Consider the following 16,196-nt stretch of genomic DNA (forward strand, 5'->3'; position numbering starts at 1 on the left):
TGTGTGTACTTACACTAGACACTGAGTCCAAATGAAGGCAACCTCACATTGAATCCACCCAGCACATAATTACAGAACACAATAAACCAAGACCAGAGAGGTTACGGTGGGCAAACAAGAATTGGGCATTTACTAATTGGGCCCACCATGGTGAGCACAAGTGGCTGTTAAACATCATTAAGAGATTGAGTCAATTCCATATTCACCTCAAAGTACCCATGGCCCTCTGATCGACCCCAGTCTTCTTTACATAATTAATTGGAGGTGACCTGATTTGGGTAAATATTCACCATATCGTGAAGAATGTGTGGTGACATCACTAGTCCTTGCAATAAATGTGACTCATTCAGGAACTTATGAGTATGACTTGCCTACCTTCAATGGGAGGTTGCCTTCGGTCACACTTAACGCAACAACAGCGCCATCTGCTGGGCTAAATACTCAATGATCAGTCATGAGGTGGGTACATTTACTGAGATTTTTTTTTTTTATTGTAAAAAAAAAAATAAAACCAAATAAAAACAATACAAGCTCCAGGTGTGATGTCTGACAGCCCAGACACTGGGTGCAATGCTTGCAATCATAAAATGAACACAAATAAAATACATCCCGTTTAACTGCTGCAAACACACCTGTGCGAGGAGTCGACAAGGTTATTTCTTGGCGAAAGAAATCTTCATGGCGTTGCTCTGCGTGATCTTGAAGCCTTGCAGAGCTTCTCGTGCCGCGCCGGCCTGCACTTCGTTGTCGAACTCCACAAAGGCGATGTCGTGCCGGCCGGGGACCAGACGCACTTCCTTGAAGCCCGGAAATCTGCGGCGGAAACGCTCCGGGTTTAAAATGCCCGTCGATACGAACGTGCGAGACAAACGGAATTTTTACTGACTGGTTGAAGAGCATAGACAGCATGAGCTCGTTGGTCTCCTCGGGCAAATTGGTGAGGAAAAGAATGTGATTGGGAGGATTCTCCGAAATCTGGAAAAAAAAACAGAAATGCTCAGCTTAATGGCGACAACGTGATCAATAAAAGGTCATTTGAAGATGACAGTACCTGCTGGTGCATCTGTCCCGGCATCATCTGACCCATGCCACCAGGGGGCATCTGCCCTGGTGCCATCCCTGGCGGGGGCATCATGCCGGGCGGGGGCATGTAGGGCGGCTGCCCGGGCATGTGAATCATGCGGCCCCCCTGGTTCATCTGACCCTGCAGAGAGCATCGAAATCACTCATGTTGGCCAATTATTTCAGTAAACTATAAAAAAATATTTTTTATGTCTTACAGTCATGCCCGCAGCAGCCAGGGCGGCCGCTTTCTTGTTCCCGCTCGACTCGGGTTTCGGAGGCTTCTTCTTCTCCTTTTTCCGATCGCGCTCCACGTACGTGCCTTTCATTTTGGCAATGATGTCTGAATCCGAATTGGCATACTGAATGCGCTGCGGAAAGAGATGAGCCATAAGACTATCGTCAGGTCTTTTTAGATGAAGAAAAAAAAATGCTACCAATGACATACCATGGGTTTGTCATAGAAGGGAAATCCCTGCATGGATCGGAGCGCATTGGAGGCACTGTTGACCTCTTTAAAGATGACAAAGGCTTGACCCTTCATTTTAAAAGTACGGGCGACCAAGATGTCCAGAATTTGGCCAAACTGTGAGAAGATGGCGTAGAGAGACTTCTTCAATTCTGGGGAGAGTTGAAATTGGAAAATGTGCTGCATTATAATCACACAAAGCCTGGATAATGATGGATACCATGAGGGGTTATTTTACTCCATCTTCCCATATCAAAGAATGTAAGTTTTGTGTGTTTTTTCAACTAATGAATGACTTTGGTTATCGGCGGTCCTCACCATCTTTCTTGATTTTCTCGTTCAGGTTGTTGATGTAGATCGTATGATTGAGCCGAACCTCCGTCGTGGCCATCTGGAAGTTCCAAAAGAAGTGGAATTAACTTTCCGGAAAAGGACATAACACTGCTTTGAAGAGATGAACAGTTTGAATTTTCAGCCGCCATTCATTCGAACGACGTGGGGCTTAGCCAAAATGCTAAAGCTGCAATGTTGAGTCAAAGACCTAGTCTGTTGCTCAGAAACCTCCAAACTACATTATAGATATAAAACACAAAACCGGATCAATTGGGCCTGCAATGAAATAATTGATTCATACATGAAAATATCGTGAAACAATACGTACCTTCGATCGTTGAACGAAACGCGGATGAAGCTAATGCTTAACTCTCGCGATAAAAAAACAAAACCCCGAACAATTCTTCTTCGGTTGCTGTTTTGGCAAACAGCTTTAAGGCGCATTACTGCCACCATCAGACACAATTTCTGGTTTACACTCTACAGTTTTTTTAAACAAACAGTCGCCTGGCAGTTTTGAATAGCGAACATCAACTTGATATAGTAGTTGCTTCATATTGTTTAAAATGCATTCGTAAAAAAACGCCAGTGTTCTGTAAATAATAAAATCGCTTAATACTAATATACTGATTTCCTACAGGGGGTGACAAAGTGCGATTTTTGACAATCCAACCCACCGAATACACGAAGAAGAATGTTGTAAGTTGCCAAATATGGTAGTAAACACCGGCCGGGCTTCGCTAGCCAGCTAGGCTACTCCGAAAGTGAGTTGAATCAAAATGAATACTCAATATGTGCAACAGAAGAATGCGAATTATGTTTGTAGGTCATGTTCGTTAACATATTCATACGGCTAGTTAGCACGTCGTAAAAAACTGCTTAGCTGTGGTATTTGTTGCAGCAAGTTGGGTATGATATTTTTGTATACTACAGTGCAGTGCCGTACATAAATATTTTTTGTTTTGCTTTTGCATCATATTGTCTTTGTTGCTTGTGTTTTGTCTCACTTATAAGAAGTGTTTTTTTTTTTTTACTTCTGTCACAATATAATAATCATCCTCGACAGGTCTCCTGGGAAAATGTCGGGGTGTCCCCTGCCCTCTTTACCTCCCCCTCCTCCTCCGCCACCTCCTCCTGCAGCACTCCACGATTCAAGAAGCAAAAAGAAGTTTTATCAGACGATAGGATTCAGCAGGAGCCCGGTGGAAGGAGACTACACGGAGCCTCTCCTACTCATCAGTCAGAGGGCGAGCAGGTGACCGACAACAATCATAAAAGTTGTTCTATTCTTATGACATCTGCTCCAGGCATCAGAAGCATGCACAACCAGAACATTGTATAAGTAAATGTCTTTTCTTGCTCCAAGTCACTGAATCGAAATCATTTTGTCGTACGTTCCAGTTTCAGCAGAAATCTCCGCTGGACTCTGGTAAACAAGTACGTGCCTTCGCTTATCCAAGATGGCCCACAGTAAGTGCGGAATGCTTATCAAGTCCCGTCATGCTTTTCTTTTGACTGATAGGGGCTCTTATGGAATGCTATTTGAAAATACCTGATGTCATTATTGAGCATACTGTACTGTGTTCACCAGGGTGTGACGGTAATGCCAATTGTGTGTTTTTTTTCTGTTTAACTTGCAGGTGCGGCCTGGTGGCCTTGTGGATGGCTGCTCACCTGCTGGGGCCGCCTGTTGACATGCACACCTTATTTGGGACTGCGCTCGAGCGAGGCTTCACGGCACACGGTGAAATGTTCTCAGGTAACAAAAAGGGAGTGAAGGTGTGTTTGGCCGGGCGCCATATCACTGGTGTGACTCTCACACGTACAACATGCTGTCAAACACACTCCTGAAACACTATTACGCATGACTGAAACAGTCATGCCACTCAAAAGGTCATTCTGAAATACGATCGTACGCTAAATACTTGTTGCATCTCTTTTCTGTGTCAGTTGGAAACATGGCGTTGCTGGCTGAGGAGGTGTGCGGCTGCAAGGCCGAGGCGCTGTCGGGTGGTTTGGTACGCGACAACGCCACCAGGATTGTCGCACACTTGTGGAGCAGACAGCCTGTTCTCTTCCCGTATCCCTCCCCCCCCCCTTAATTAAGGTCGTAGGGTGACCTGGATCCCGACTTGCTTTTCGATTAGTTCTTCTGAGTTTCTCAAGTGTCTCTGGATGCTCACTCTAGCTAGCTGATCAATAATACCTTGACACCGGCCGTCCAGATACGATGACGACTACAACCATGAGCCTTGCGAGCGTGAAGGCCACAGGGCGCACTGGGCCGTGGCTTCAGGTAAGACACGAACGGCATATTATTAAATCGCCATATAGTTGACCTGGCCTACCCTCGCAGGTGTTCTCCTGGGTACGGACCAGGGTTACGTGAGCACAGAGCCGACCCAGCCTGACTCGACTCTGCCGTGGATTCACCTGCGCGGACACTCTGGCTTCTCCTCATCTTTGGACAGCTCACATATTAGAGAGGTGTACATCTTAGCCAAGCAGGGGAAAAGTCTGCGCTACCAGCTGTGGAGTTTGGACAGCATTGCACGTAGCAACAAGCAGCTCATGGAAATGGCCCCGCAGACACGCAACAACGGGACACATTATGTGCTTCCCATGGGCGGAGTTGAAGGCGGCTTAGCCGGCGAGGCTCTTTTACTGCATAAAAGGAGACAACTTGATGGGGAAGCATGCACACAGTGACAGTTTGTGCTATTACAGCACTTAAGTGAGTTGCGAAAACAGTCGAAAACAATCCAATTAAAAAAAAAAAAAAGTCTTATTTCCAGTTTTATTGCAATCTGTTGCCTTCATGGCAAAGAAGCAAAGATTCCATATCAAATGTAACCTGTTGTTGCACTTTCTCCACTTAAAATACACTTGTGCTTATAGAATACAAATATTATAATATTTCGTTTCTTCCCAATCCAAAAGCACCCAGTTAGGAGAAGGGGGCAAAAAAAAATCTTAATTGTGCATAAAATTATGCAAAAAATCTAATTGTGCATAAAGTTATTGCTGTTTTCCAGTTCGGTTTGCAGATCGGGATACAAAAAGGTTAAAAAAAAAATCAGAAACGTGATCACTTAACTCAAGATTGTTCCAGTTTTAAATGTTCTTTGAATTTTTTTCTTTTTGTATGGCTCCCACGTCGCTGTAAAAGTATAAAGCAGATCAATTTTGAAGAGCCCGACCATCTTAAAAAGAGGCCCGGTTCGTTTTGATCGATGGCTTTCTTGAGGATGCATAGTGCAGCGAGTTCCAAAACAAAAATGCTCGCTGCTTGTATTGAGATCCATGAAGGCAGGGAGCGACTCGTGTTTGTCATTGTTCTAGAACGAAGCTTCAGGGTGAAGAAAAATAGCGAGAATGTCCTTTCTTTTCAAAAGGTAGGCACAGAATTTGTACAAAAAGGTAAGCGGGTTACACAAAGCCCAGAAAAAAGAAAAAAAAATTAAATACATTTCTATTTACACTTGGCGTTGACGTGGTCGAAAAACCAGCGTTTTAGTGTTGAGTGTTTGCAAACCCCAAAAGGAGGCAAAAGAACCTCCCAGGAAGGCTGTGAAGTTCCGACGACAAGTCCTATCTTGCTTACGTGGAACGAGTCCGCATTGTCCACTTGTTCCAGTTTTGTTCTCGGCAAGTCTTGAGCGGCTCAGGATCCCTGCGGCACCAAGGAGGTGAAAATATCTATGAGGTTGTCCAGCCCCCACATGTAGCCGTCCTCCTGGTTGCCTTCCACCCAGGGGGTCCGGTGGTCCAAGGTTCTGTGTGCGGGCAGCGGTACCGTCTTGCCAAAATCGATCATCCACACGCGGGCCTTCCCCGAGGCGTCGTGGACAAACAGTAGAGAGCTGCCCACCACCTGCAAAATCAAATTATTACAAATGATTCATTTAATTGTACTTTCACCCAAAAAGAAAAACTCGGGCTGAGAGGTCTGTTTTGGATTTTAGTAAGTGTGAGTTTTTTTTACCTCGTGGGTCTTGAAGAAATGCGACTGCTCCAAGACTGACCGCAGCTCCTCCAAGCGTTGCAGGTAGAGCTTCTAAATGAAAGCAAGGAAAAAAAACATTATTAATATGACATCATTATTAATAAATGTGTATATTTATCATTATTATTATCGGATCGTTTTTGAATACAGGTTGAAAAAAATACATTTTAATTCAATGAATTGAAAAAAAATAAGTTGAATCATTTATGAAAATAATTTATAGTGTCTTTAAAGGCAACAGTGAGTGGAAACCCACCAAGGTCTGAGTGTTTCCGTCAACAAAGTCCTCCAGGGCCCGCATCACTTCCTCTTTGAGTTTGGTGGTCTTAAAATTGGAGTTGCAGGTGCCATCAGATTTCTGCAGAAGAACAGATTATTTTTTTTTTTCCCTCCTCGAAAAAAACGAATCAGTTGAGAGTTGCGCCGACTGACCTTGATACCCTCGATGCGGAAGCCGAGCGTGGCGGTGGAGCTCAGCGTCTCCCTCCACTGCATGTATCTGGGCTTGAGCACGCCCTGCTGGGCCCTCTCCTCTTCGGTGGGGGCCCCGGGGTCCACGGCCACCATCTTCTCGTACATATCCTTGCGTAAGCGGGGTCGCTCTCTGGCTTTCATTAGCTCCTCCTCCAAATAGGTCCTTCATAATGACGGGAAAAATATTTTCATTTGTTCTGTTTCGAGTTAAACTTTCCCTGCACAGTTTAATCTCCATTTCTTTTCAAATTTGATCTACGGCAAGAACGTTGCGGTCCATATCGACGCTGATAACAAACAAGTCTGCATGAGTGAAGTGTTTTCTTCTCACCTGCTGCCCATTTTACAGTCCATGATGGACGGCGATTCAAAATCAGCCACCAGATCGTCCATCAGGTTGTAGTCCTGCTCGTCGCGCTGCACCACGCCGTAATAACCGGGCACGTACGGCTGCAGAGTGTCCTTCATCAGCTTCTGGAGACACTGCTGCTCGCACTCGCAGTAGCGCTTCAGCAGACGACCGTTTTCGCCCGGCCGGAAGTTCCCTAAAGGAAAACAAAAGGATTGAAGAGCGCGGTGCGGCGAGGCCGACGGAGCTCGCCGTTCGATGGCGACCTACCCGCGTGGCCGGCGAGCTGCACCCACGGGTAGCGCTTCTTGAAGGACACCACGAAGGGAGACCAGTGCACCATTGTCTTCAGTTTATGCCACGACTTATTCTGGAATACAAAAAGAAGGGGCGTCATTGTCGAGAGGAAACCCTTCGGTGGACAAAAATAACGCCTTTGTAGACATTGGTCGGACCCTCCCCCTTTACGGTGTTCTGACAAAGCCCGTTGATGAAACATTGACTAAAGTGTCGTAAAAACAGAGTCCGACTGTCTGGGACTGTTTGTTTTATCTGCGGAGCAAGGACAGTGTTCGCTCGGGGCTGTGACGCAAGCGATAGATTACACACGCGTGTGTGTGTGTGTGTGTGTGTGTGTGTGTGTGTCTGCGTGCCTGTGATGAATAAATCAAATAGCGTGCATGAGCTTCACATGTTTGAAATCTTTTGAAATTCCAGGCGTGACGCTCGGCTCCTCCTATCACCGCTGTGTTTACATGCCGGCAATATCTGCGCTCTCCCCGCACGTATTCTTTCCACAGCTGCTGTGCGGAAATTCCGTCGTCGAAAAAGCGGCAATATCGTCAGCGGGCCGAAACAGCGGCTCTTTGCTCGCCTGAAAAACAGGCTGGATCGCGTGTGTTGTCAAAAGTTGTCGTAATTCTGTCAGTTGATTGAAAGCTTACGCTAACGAAGGCTTTTGGAAACGCCAGTGACGTCATTTACATTACAAATTGAATTTGAACAAGGGGTGTGCAGACTTTTTATAGCAGATATTGACAGAGCCGAGTCATCGTGGGTGGTGAAAGGTCCAGAACAACCAGCTCTTCCATTGTGGAGGAAGACTGGGGCGGCGGTGACGAGTGACTCGGGAGTCACCCGCCGACACGCCTCCTCGTATTCACCTCGACAAAGTACGTCACGGGCGATGACGAGACGCTTTGACGCTTTGAGAATAATTGTCAATTTCTGTCTATGTGAAGCCCTTTGAGACTGCTTGTGATTTAGGGCTATACAAATAAACTTGACTTGACTTGACTTGACTTGAGACGTGCGCGCGTCAAACGTCTTGCGGAATGTTTTGCTGAAAAGGCTGATTTCCTCTTGAACTTTTGACTCTGACCGAGCGGCGAGTGAAAAGGCTTAAGTCGCCCTTGTTTCTAATTTGGATTTTCAGTCAGATTGCATTTCTCGCTCTATTGTGAGAAAGACAAGAAAAGGAAATGTCCTCACGGGGACCAATTACAAGTGTCTTCACACACAATGTGGTTCACGTGAGAATGCTGTGTCAGAGTGACTGAAATTTCCAACACACACACACTTGATCTACAGAACAATTGAGGCCCTCTACTCGAGATGGGGTGGAAAAAAAAAATCATGATGCGGCTATGTCGATAGTTGCTCTTTGTTTTGTTCTACGACGCAGACGTCATTGGAATTGAGAATTAAGCCGAGTTGCATGTTTTTAAAATATGGGATGAACCAGAAGCAAACCCTCACACAAAAGCACAGGGAGAACATGCAAGCTGAGACTCCAACCCATTTGACTATGAGGTATGTTTTGAAAAGTAGCTTCCAGTGTTTGGAGAGAAAAGTTCAATTTCCTCAATTATAGTATCGTAGTTTTCGGACTATAAGTCGCACCGGCCATAAAATACCCAAAAAAGTGGGAAAAAAAACACATATATGTATATAAGTCGCCCCCGCCACCCAAACTATGAAAAAAACAACGCGATTTATAGTCCGAAAATTACGGTAGATGGAGAGATGTATTGGAAATAAGCACGATGGAAACAAAATCAAAAAGGCAGCTAGCTTGCCTTCACCGTCACTGACTGAATGTGCAATGTGGCTCGTTCTCGTCTCGGAATCTTCTTTTTGTTGTTCTTCCAGTCAACATGTGCGGACTTGCGTTGCTTGCTTCATAATCCTCCTGACAAATCGTCACACGGAACCCCCCCCCCCCCCCCGCCCCTTCGGGTTCTCCGCGAGAAATTCCAAACGCTCCCGGTGCCGTTTTGCCATCCTATCATTTCCCTGATGTCGCTTTGTTTCATTTTACAACTCGTCTTCTTTTGTCCCATAATTCAACCTTCCCATGCTGAGCCCCCCTCCCCACGCAGTCACATGATGAAGAGCGAACCACCATTCCCTGCCACTGTGGCAAATTCCACAGCGGTATGTAAAGCGTGCAAAGGCTGAGCCTCCGGTGAGCGGAGGTTGACAGACGTGAATGTAACGCACCCTCCGGTGATGGAAAGATGTGCTCGTAGGCAGAACCTGTCAGACGACTGTCACCGGAGAAAGCGGCGGCGGCGGCGGCTGCACGCTTTGTAACCGTTTGCACAGCACGCAAAGTGTTTTCAATCCAAACCACATCCCGTTGCCCCACATTGTCCGAGGTGTTTTACGACGCTTCACACGTGTTTATGGCAGTTTTGCGGCGACGGCACGAGAGCGCTCAAAGGCCGAGTCATTTTTTTTTTTTAGAATATAACAATATTAAACTATTGAATAAAATAAATTACAAACAGTTTACCAAAAAAAATTACAAAATAAAAAATCCTTCGAGTATAATCCATTTAATTGGACAGAAAATAACACTTGCCTTCTAGACTGACACCCGAGTTTCCACTCGCTCCTGCCGCCGGCGTTTTAGAGAAGTTTACTCAGTACTCGGAGTTTAACTCGTGGGAGGATTTGAATCAGATTACATTAGGAACATTTCATCATCTTCAAAACCACGAGATTTGGAGTTACGGCCACGATTGGAACATGTCATAGTGATGTAGTATGTTTACCGCTCCAGACAGGGGTGTTTCCTGTCACTGACACAAAGTAGATGTCAGCTTTGTTGACTCTCTCTCTTTATTTATTTACTTCAATACAGCCAGTGGGAATGCTGAGTTTGCATAACCACAGAAACCAAGTGTGACTGTAAAGTATATATAAAAAAAAAAGGGAAGCGTTGCAAATGTACACATTTTACCTTTCAGTGTTTTGTCATCTTATCTCAGCTTACATTTAGCGCCGACACGCAACATTCTTGTGTCAAGGGGAGAAGAAAAAAAAAAAGTACCATATATGGCAAGGACGTTGCCTAGCGACCGGCTTTGCCTTCAATTCAATTTTCCATGACACACGCGCTCAACTCGGAGCACGACGCAGCATCACGTCGACGGCGTGTGCTTGTGTGAGAAAGTTCTCTCAATCTTACCAACTAGTTTGACACTTTTTTTTTTTAAATTGATGGACATGAGAGGCCAGGCTCTTATCAGAAACTTACGAGAACACGTCATCCTGTTTGTTACAACAGCTCAAGTGTGCTCAGGTTGCTCATTTCCTGTGCATGGATGAAATGGCCAGTAAATGACAGCGTCCACTCTTTGGCTGCAGAGTGTTGCTAAACGAAACGTGGACGAATATATCCCGCCGATACCGAGTGGAGACGTTATTTAAAACGGAAATCGATTTTTTTTCCATGTCATTTTGATTCCTTGTCATATTATTAGCTGTTGAAAATGTTGGCTTAATAAAGATGTCAATGACATCATCGATGCATGGGCTCGTCTGTCGTCGCTTTATGGTCGAGTATGAAAAGCAAACGAACCCGCAAGTATGTAAACACGCGACGACCTGTCAAAGTAACCGTTCCACGAAGGAAAGCCGAGACAGTAAATCGGCTACCTCTTAAAGAAACCCACATTTAGGTGCGATTAAAAGTTTTGCAAGTGATTAAACCGTGAATGAGGCTCATTTGAACCTCATACTTGTTTCGCTTTCTGTCTGCAAAAGAGGAAAATGAAATTCCACACAAGGGTGGACAGTTCAGAAGTAATGTTGATTAATAATGGTAAATGGCATGATTATGAATAGCTTCTTAATTGCAGGAAGGGCGGATAAGTCCTTCAAACAAGGTTTTGAAGCAAGTTTTCGGTTGTTGTTTGCAACTTGCCTGACAGACATTTAGCTGAGAAAGCCCCTCGACCCCACCCCGGCCTGTTTGATCATTATTGATGCTATTTATTCTTTCCATTGGAAAGCTGCCTTATCGAGGAATCTAGTTTCTGTGCCCTTTTTTTTTTTTTTTTTACAGCGAAATGTCATTGCAAGAATTTCGACTTAATGCTGCTCGGCATCCAAACTCAGCAGAAAAATCCACAAGAACGGTATCTTCCTTCTTTTGAACAAGCAACTGATGCTTTTGCGTAGGTGAACAGCGCTTTGTGGTCGCTTTGAAAAACAAAAGTGAAAAACAACAACAGAGCTGATTTGACAAAGTGAGTGACAAAACGAGTTAAACGTGTATGCAGTCTTGGTCATGGGAAGATCTGGACGATAAGAGATCATCTTCAGTTCAAATTGAATTAAGCAGGCCTATTGATTCAGTTTGAATCCGAACACTGTACTGCAGAGTGCAGGCTTCAAACTTGAGCTATTGCTTGTCCATTCAGTTTATAAAATCCACACCTCTTGACTATTTTCTCTCTTTAAAGATAAAACTTGAGCAGACATTTTAACCCAAATCCTCAGGGTTGTGAGTCAGATATACAAACCACTACTCCACCGTGCTACATCATATGTTTCAATGAATGGAAAACGAGCAATACAAAGATATCAGAAAGAAAATAATCGACTTTACACTAGCAGAAACCAACATTGTAAAGGCTGAGACGGCACTCACCGCCGGGCCATCCTCCGGGCTGCAGAGGGTCATCGTCGGGGACAAACTGGCCTCGATGTCGCTGCCCGTGTAGTCGTCCTCGGATTCCTCAAAAGACGAAGCCGACGACAGGCCGAGAGAAGATGAGTTGGACAGCTTCCTGGGAGAGAGTGCCGGGGACCCCCCGCAGCCGCTGTCCGAGCACGGAGACTCGTCGTCTGGGTGTAGCTCCGAGCCCCACCCGGCGCTGAGCTCGGTGCGGAGGCTCAGCCGAGTTGACGACTCCTCGGATCGAGTCGGACTGGGGTCCCGGGTGATAATGAGTTTCGGTATGGGGCCGCGATAAGAGAGAGTCCGGGGGGGCTTGTCAGAGTCACAATTTGGGTCTTCGAGCGGACAGGGGACGATAATTAAATCACTTTTGGTCACTGTAGTCGAATCGGCCGCTTGATTATCACAATCGCCAGACTGTGAGCTTGTTAAAGTCCGCTTTGAGTCCGACTCATCGGGGCACAACTCTCCCAATGGGGCCATTGCACGATCATGGTTGTTCCCCCCCCGTGGCTGATACTCCATGGCCCCCGCAGGGGGGTCCGAGGCATTGTCCTCCTGCGCGGCGCTCGTCTCGACCGAAGCACTGACTTCAGCGCTCCGCCTCCCCGCGTGTGGCTTCTCGGTTGAAACAAGCGCCGTCTCCGCGCTCACATCCCGGGTAGGCGCCGGCGCCTCCAACAAGGCAGCGGCGGGGATTCGCTGCTCCTCGAGCGCCGATACGGCCTCGTCCCTGAGTAACTTTCCCTCTCGGCGTTCTTGACGGGCGGCTGGCTCCGCCGCTTCGTTTCCGCAGCTTGGCTCCGGTTGCGTCGGGCTGGAGTCTCGCTTTCGCCTTCCCAAGCACGACAACGCTTGTCTTTTCATCGGATTCCCGTTTATCCGGAGAGTATGACGCTTTTTCCTGATATTTGGTCTACGAGTGTCGGGACGTCGGGCCGCCTCGCTTGCTTTCCATGCTGCGCTGTCTGGGGTGGTCGTGGTGGCGGCGGCGGTGGTGGTAGAATGTGAGGGAACGGAGCGAGTTTGGCCCATCTCGCTCGCCGTACAAGTGAACAACTCCAGAAACACGCCCTTTGGCTGTTAAGTAAGATTATGTTTTTTTTAAAAAAAACGAATGCGGCGTGACTCTTAAAAGCATACACACCGAATCATTAGTCATACTGTCCGGTGCTGGAAAATCTTACATTGTTCCTTCCTTTGCTTCAGTCGTCTTGCTTAAGTAGACAGTTTGCATCTGAGCACGGAGACTCTTGTTCACTGCAATGACGAGCATAAAAAAAAAAAAGAAAACTGAATACCACCTCAAAAAAATATGTCATTTTTCCAAGCGTCATAACTTTAAATAAGATTGTCTAATGTGTTTATCAAAATTCAGGCACACCCAGTATCAGATTCCTTAAAAATACATTTACTATTGTTGTATTTGAACATTAATAATGCACTTAAATATAGGAAAACGTAAGTGTTAAACGAAGATGGTTTACAAACTAAATAATGCAATTAAATATAGGAAAACGTAAATGTTAAACGAAAATGGTTTACAAACTGCAGGACTGTAGATTGCCAGTGATTCTTTCACACAACACTACAGAGAGCCTGAGTAAGACACTTTGAAAAATGATAAAAAAAAATAAATATAAAACAACTTTGTGCACTTTGGGGCTGTACTGAAAGGTAGCACAATTGAATAACCCAAAATACAGGTCTAAAGTCAAAAAAATATTAAGGCAAATAAGAAGTGCGGTTGCTGTTTTAGGTTATTTTTATGAGAATTACTGCCCCCTACGGGACTGGAGTGGCACAGCAAGATTTTCAACTCATTCCCTATAGTTCTTCTCGTTCAATAAAGGCTAATGCATGTCTTTATGTGTCTTGTTATGGACCAGTCCACGATGTACCCCCGCTCTGCAGTTAACGCCAGATTGCATTTTCAAATCCAACCACTACAACTTGCTAAGGAATATTTAGAAAAATAGAACTCACAAACCAATTACAGTACTTTTGGTCTACATGACGCCAGATGAAAGAAAATACGTATGAATCACGCTTGATATGCATGTCTGCGAGTCACAAAGGACTTCTGGAGCAGCAATAATTGGTGAGCAAACACATTCCTCCTTCAAAGGGAACTGGATAAACAACTGTTTGTCAGTTTGGTGAGAGAATACAATGACAGTTACTAAATTCAATGGCAACGATAGTCAAGTTAATTAGGGCAAGAATTGAAAATGAACTGACACACCTACAGGGTGTAAAAGTATCACAAAGTCTTAAGGCCATACAAGAATGAGGAGAAAAAAATGAAAGCCTTTTCCTACTACTATTCCTTATGATGGAATAAAAATAGGAAGCGATACAGCACAGCTTGAACTCAACACGTTTACGTGTCCGCATACAGGATACGTATGGAAGCTGCACTGGGTCATTTTGAAAGCCATTCCGGAAGACTTCGAGGATTCATGGGCTCGCTTCTCTGTTGTTCACAATGATGCAGCAATCGCTTTGCACTCAGGAAGGAATGTTCTCGCAGCGGAAGCGAGACAGGAACGATAACAATGGAAACAACAGCTCACTAAGAATGAAACATATATAGGCAAGTGTGCTCATTCTTAGGACATCGAGATCGATTATACTCCACAAAAATGACTCAGGATGAGTTGGCTAATGAAGAGGGATGGGTCCTAAATGGGGCACAGTCACTCAGTCAGGTTACACAAAGTTTAGAGGAAGTTGGAGTTTTGAAGGATTTTTTTTTTTTTTTTACAAATAGAGTGTGACGGTTCATGCCTGGACAGTTTTGGGGAGGGAAAAATGTGAGGCCTTATCATCATCTAGAGAAAGATGCTATCACAGTCTGGGGGGGGGGGGGGGTTAACAATGCCCAAGTACAGTTCAGTTTAGTTCAGTTGTATTTATCTATTAAGATCATGACTACATTTTTATTTCCTTATACTTAAGTTCAAACCGTGCATAATATTACAGTGAAGTACAATAATATTAAAGACACTTTCTAGGAATAAAATCCCTGTCTTGTTTTTCATGAACACTTAGGCCAACTATGCTAGCGCATATTAATGTTGGCACTTGAAGAAAGAAAAAAATTATATATAATATAGCCAATACATATTTACTGTAAACTCGTAAGTTTCTTTCTCTGATCTACTAACTGTGACATTTTGGTGCGAAACACAGCAGAAGAGCTGATTGTGAATTTTTTTTAAAGAAGTATGTTGCAGTGTTATTTATTAATTTGCATATTACTCAGAGTCCCTCAAACAACATTGGAACGTTCCCCAATTGTGGAATCCACTTCTATTTCAGCTCATAGAAATTAAAAACACATTTGTTTAAGCAGGGATTCAAGTTGAACTTGATGGTTTTGATTTGTGGTCTTGTATAAACTGTAAAATGTTTATGACTCACTATGTGAAGCACAATGTGCGTCATTCTTGGAGAAGTGCTATTTCGGTCAAATTATCCAAATGTACTTATTTACAATTTTGCAACTTCATTATATTCTGACTTAATTCTTGTAAATTAGTGATTCATGTCAAATAAAATAAGGTAGACAAGTCATTCTCAGTACTGTACATAAAGAATTGAAAGTATTCAAGCAATTAGGGTTGGACTTGGCCTTCTGTAAAGTATTTTCCGTGTGCTGAATGTTTCACTTTTGGAATCAAACTACAGAAAGAAATTCATTTCTCAACAATATATTAAGTGCTGCACTTTATTCTTATCTTATTTCATATTTATATAGAAATGTCACTTTTTATCCAGCCGAAATATCATTTCATTGTTGAGAGCCGTATGCAACGAAATTTCGTTTTGTGTGCACCAAGTGTTTACAAAATGACAATAAAATCTGTCTAAGTCTAAGTCTAAGGTGCACCTATATGTAAATATTTGAACAATTTTGATGTTTTAAATCACACAGTATTCAGCTTTCATGACACGCCAAAATACTTTGACGCACAAGAAGCAACTCAAAGAACAACGCGTGGAGGAGAACATTAAATAACGACACTTACCTGAGCTGTTTTTCTCACGTGCGAGATGCAAATATAAATTGGCATTTTAAAAAGTCGCCCGATGGCGTTTCTGAAACATGTGTAAGAAGTTGCAGCGCGCACGTCTTTTGTCCTCGACTGTCAGGATGCGGTTTATGCCAAAGAGGAAACGCCTGTTCTAAGTTAACACACTAATTCACTTTTTGTGGTTAAAATTGCTTCGGTTCAAGTTTGCTTGGTCTAATACAAAAAAGTTAATATACAAAAAAAAATAACCTCAACGTGTAAACTACGAACTTACGTTTTGAGATACTTTGAAAGTTAAACGCGGCAACTAAATGTCAAAACAAGCAAAAGGGTTACATTTCTGGTCACGTGATTTAAAGTGCGTTGCTCACGTGTTGTTTGTACATTAAAATGTGCAAGCTACGTTAAAAACGTTTAATAAAAATACTTTTCAACACTAAATGTAAGTTGTTACTCACGAGTGAGTTGAATATAGTACAATTTAGCTTTTC

The 16,196-nt window shown here is 44.1% G+C and overlaps 3 protein-coding genes across 5 annotated transcripts; 1 reads left to right on the forward strand and 2 right to left on the reverse strand.

Moving 5' to 3' along the window:
- Window positions 1-464: 464 nt before the first annotated feature.
- Window positions 465-2,303, reverse strand: snrpa (small nuclear ribonucleoprotein polypeptide A). Its single transcript, XM_061280530.1, has 7 exons — window positions 2,193-2,303; window positions 1,850-1,922; window positions 1,511-1,683; window positions 1,281-1,433; window positions 1,052-1,204; window positions 887-975; window positions 465-813 (listed from the first exon to the last, which is right to left on the reverse strand). The coding sequence occupies exons 2-7, from the start codon at window positions 1,920-1,922 to the stop codon at window positions 654-656; spliced, it is 801 nt and encodes a 266-aa protein (XP_061136514.1). The 5' UTR covers window positions 2,193-2,303; the 3' UTR covers window positions 465-653.
- A 169-nt stretch (window positions 2,304-2,472) lies between these two features.
- Window positions 2,473-4,652, forward strand: actmap (actin maturation protease). Of its 3 annotated transcripts, none has more exons than XM_061280526.1 (7): window positions 2,473-2,628; window positions 2,931-3,119; window positions 3,266-3,334; window positions 3,505-3,623; window positions 3,815-3,944; window positions 4,090-4,160; window positions 4,221-4,652. In XM_061280526.1, exons 2-7 carry the CDS (start codon window positions 2,944-2,946, stop codon window positions 4,571-4,573), a joined length of 918 nt encoding a protein of 305 aa, XP_061136510.1. In that variant the 5' UTR covers window positions 2,473-2,628; window positions 2,931-2,943; the 3' UTR covers window positions 4,574-4,652. The 3 variants fall into 3 exon arrangements, with proteins under 3 accessions (XP_061136510.1, XP_061136513.1, XP_061136512.1); XM_061280529.1 differs by having other exon boundaries at window positions 3,266-3,301; XM_061280528.1 differs by lacking the exon at window positions 2,473-2,628 and adding an exon at window positions 2,635-2,773.
- On the reverse strand, window positions 4,648-16,050 carry itpkcb (inositol-trisphosphate 3-kinase Cb). The gene is made up of 9 exons (XM_061280525.1): window positions 15,700-16,050; window positions 12,853-12,925; window positions 11,636-12,745; window positions 6,964-7,063; window positions 6,676-6,889; window positions 6,303-6,507; window positions 6,127-6,228; window positions 5,850-5,921; window positions 4,648-5,738 (listed from the first exon to the last, which is right to left on the reverse strand). The coding sequence occupies exons 3-9, from the start codon at window positions 12,698-12,700 to the stop codon at window positions 5,529-5,531; spliced, it is 1,968 nt and encodes a 655-aa protein (XP_061136509.1). The 5' UTR covers window positions 12,701-12,745; window positions 12,853-12,925; window positions 15,700-16,050; the 3' UTR covers window positions 4,648-5,528.
- Between the last annotated feature and the right edge of the window lie 146 nt (window positions 16,051-16,196).

Source organism: Syngnathus typhle, linkage group LG6, assembly GCF_033458585.1.
Source record: "Syngnathus typhle isolate RoL2023-S1 ecotype Sweden linkage group LG6, RoL_Styp_1.0, whole genome shotgun sequence".
NCBI classification, from domain to species: Eukaryota; Metazoa; Chordata; class Actinopteri; order Syngnathiformes; family Syngnathidae; genus Syngnathus; species Syngnathus typhle.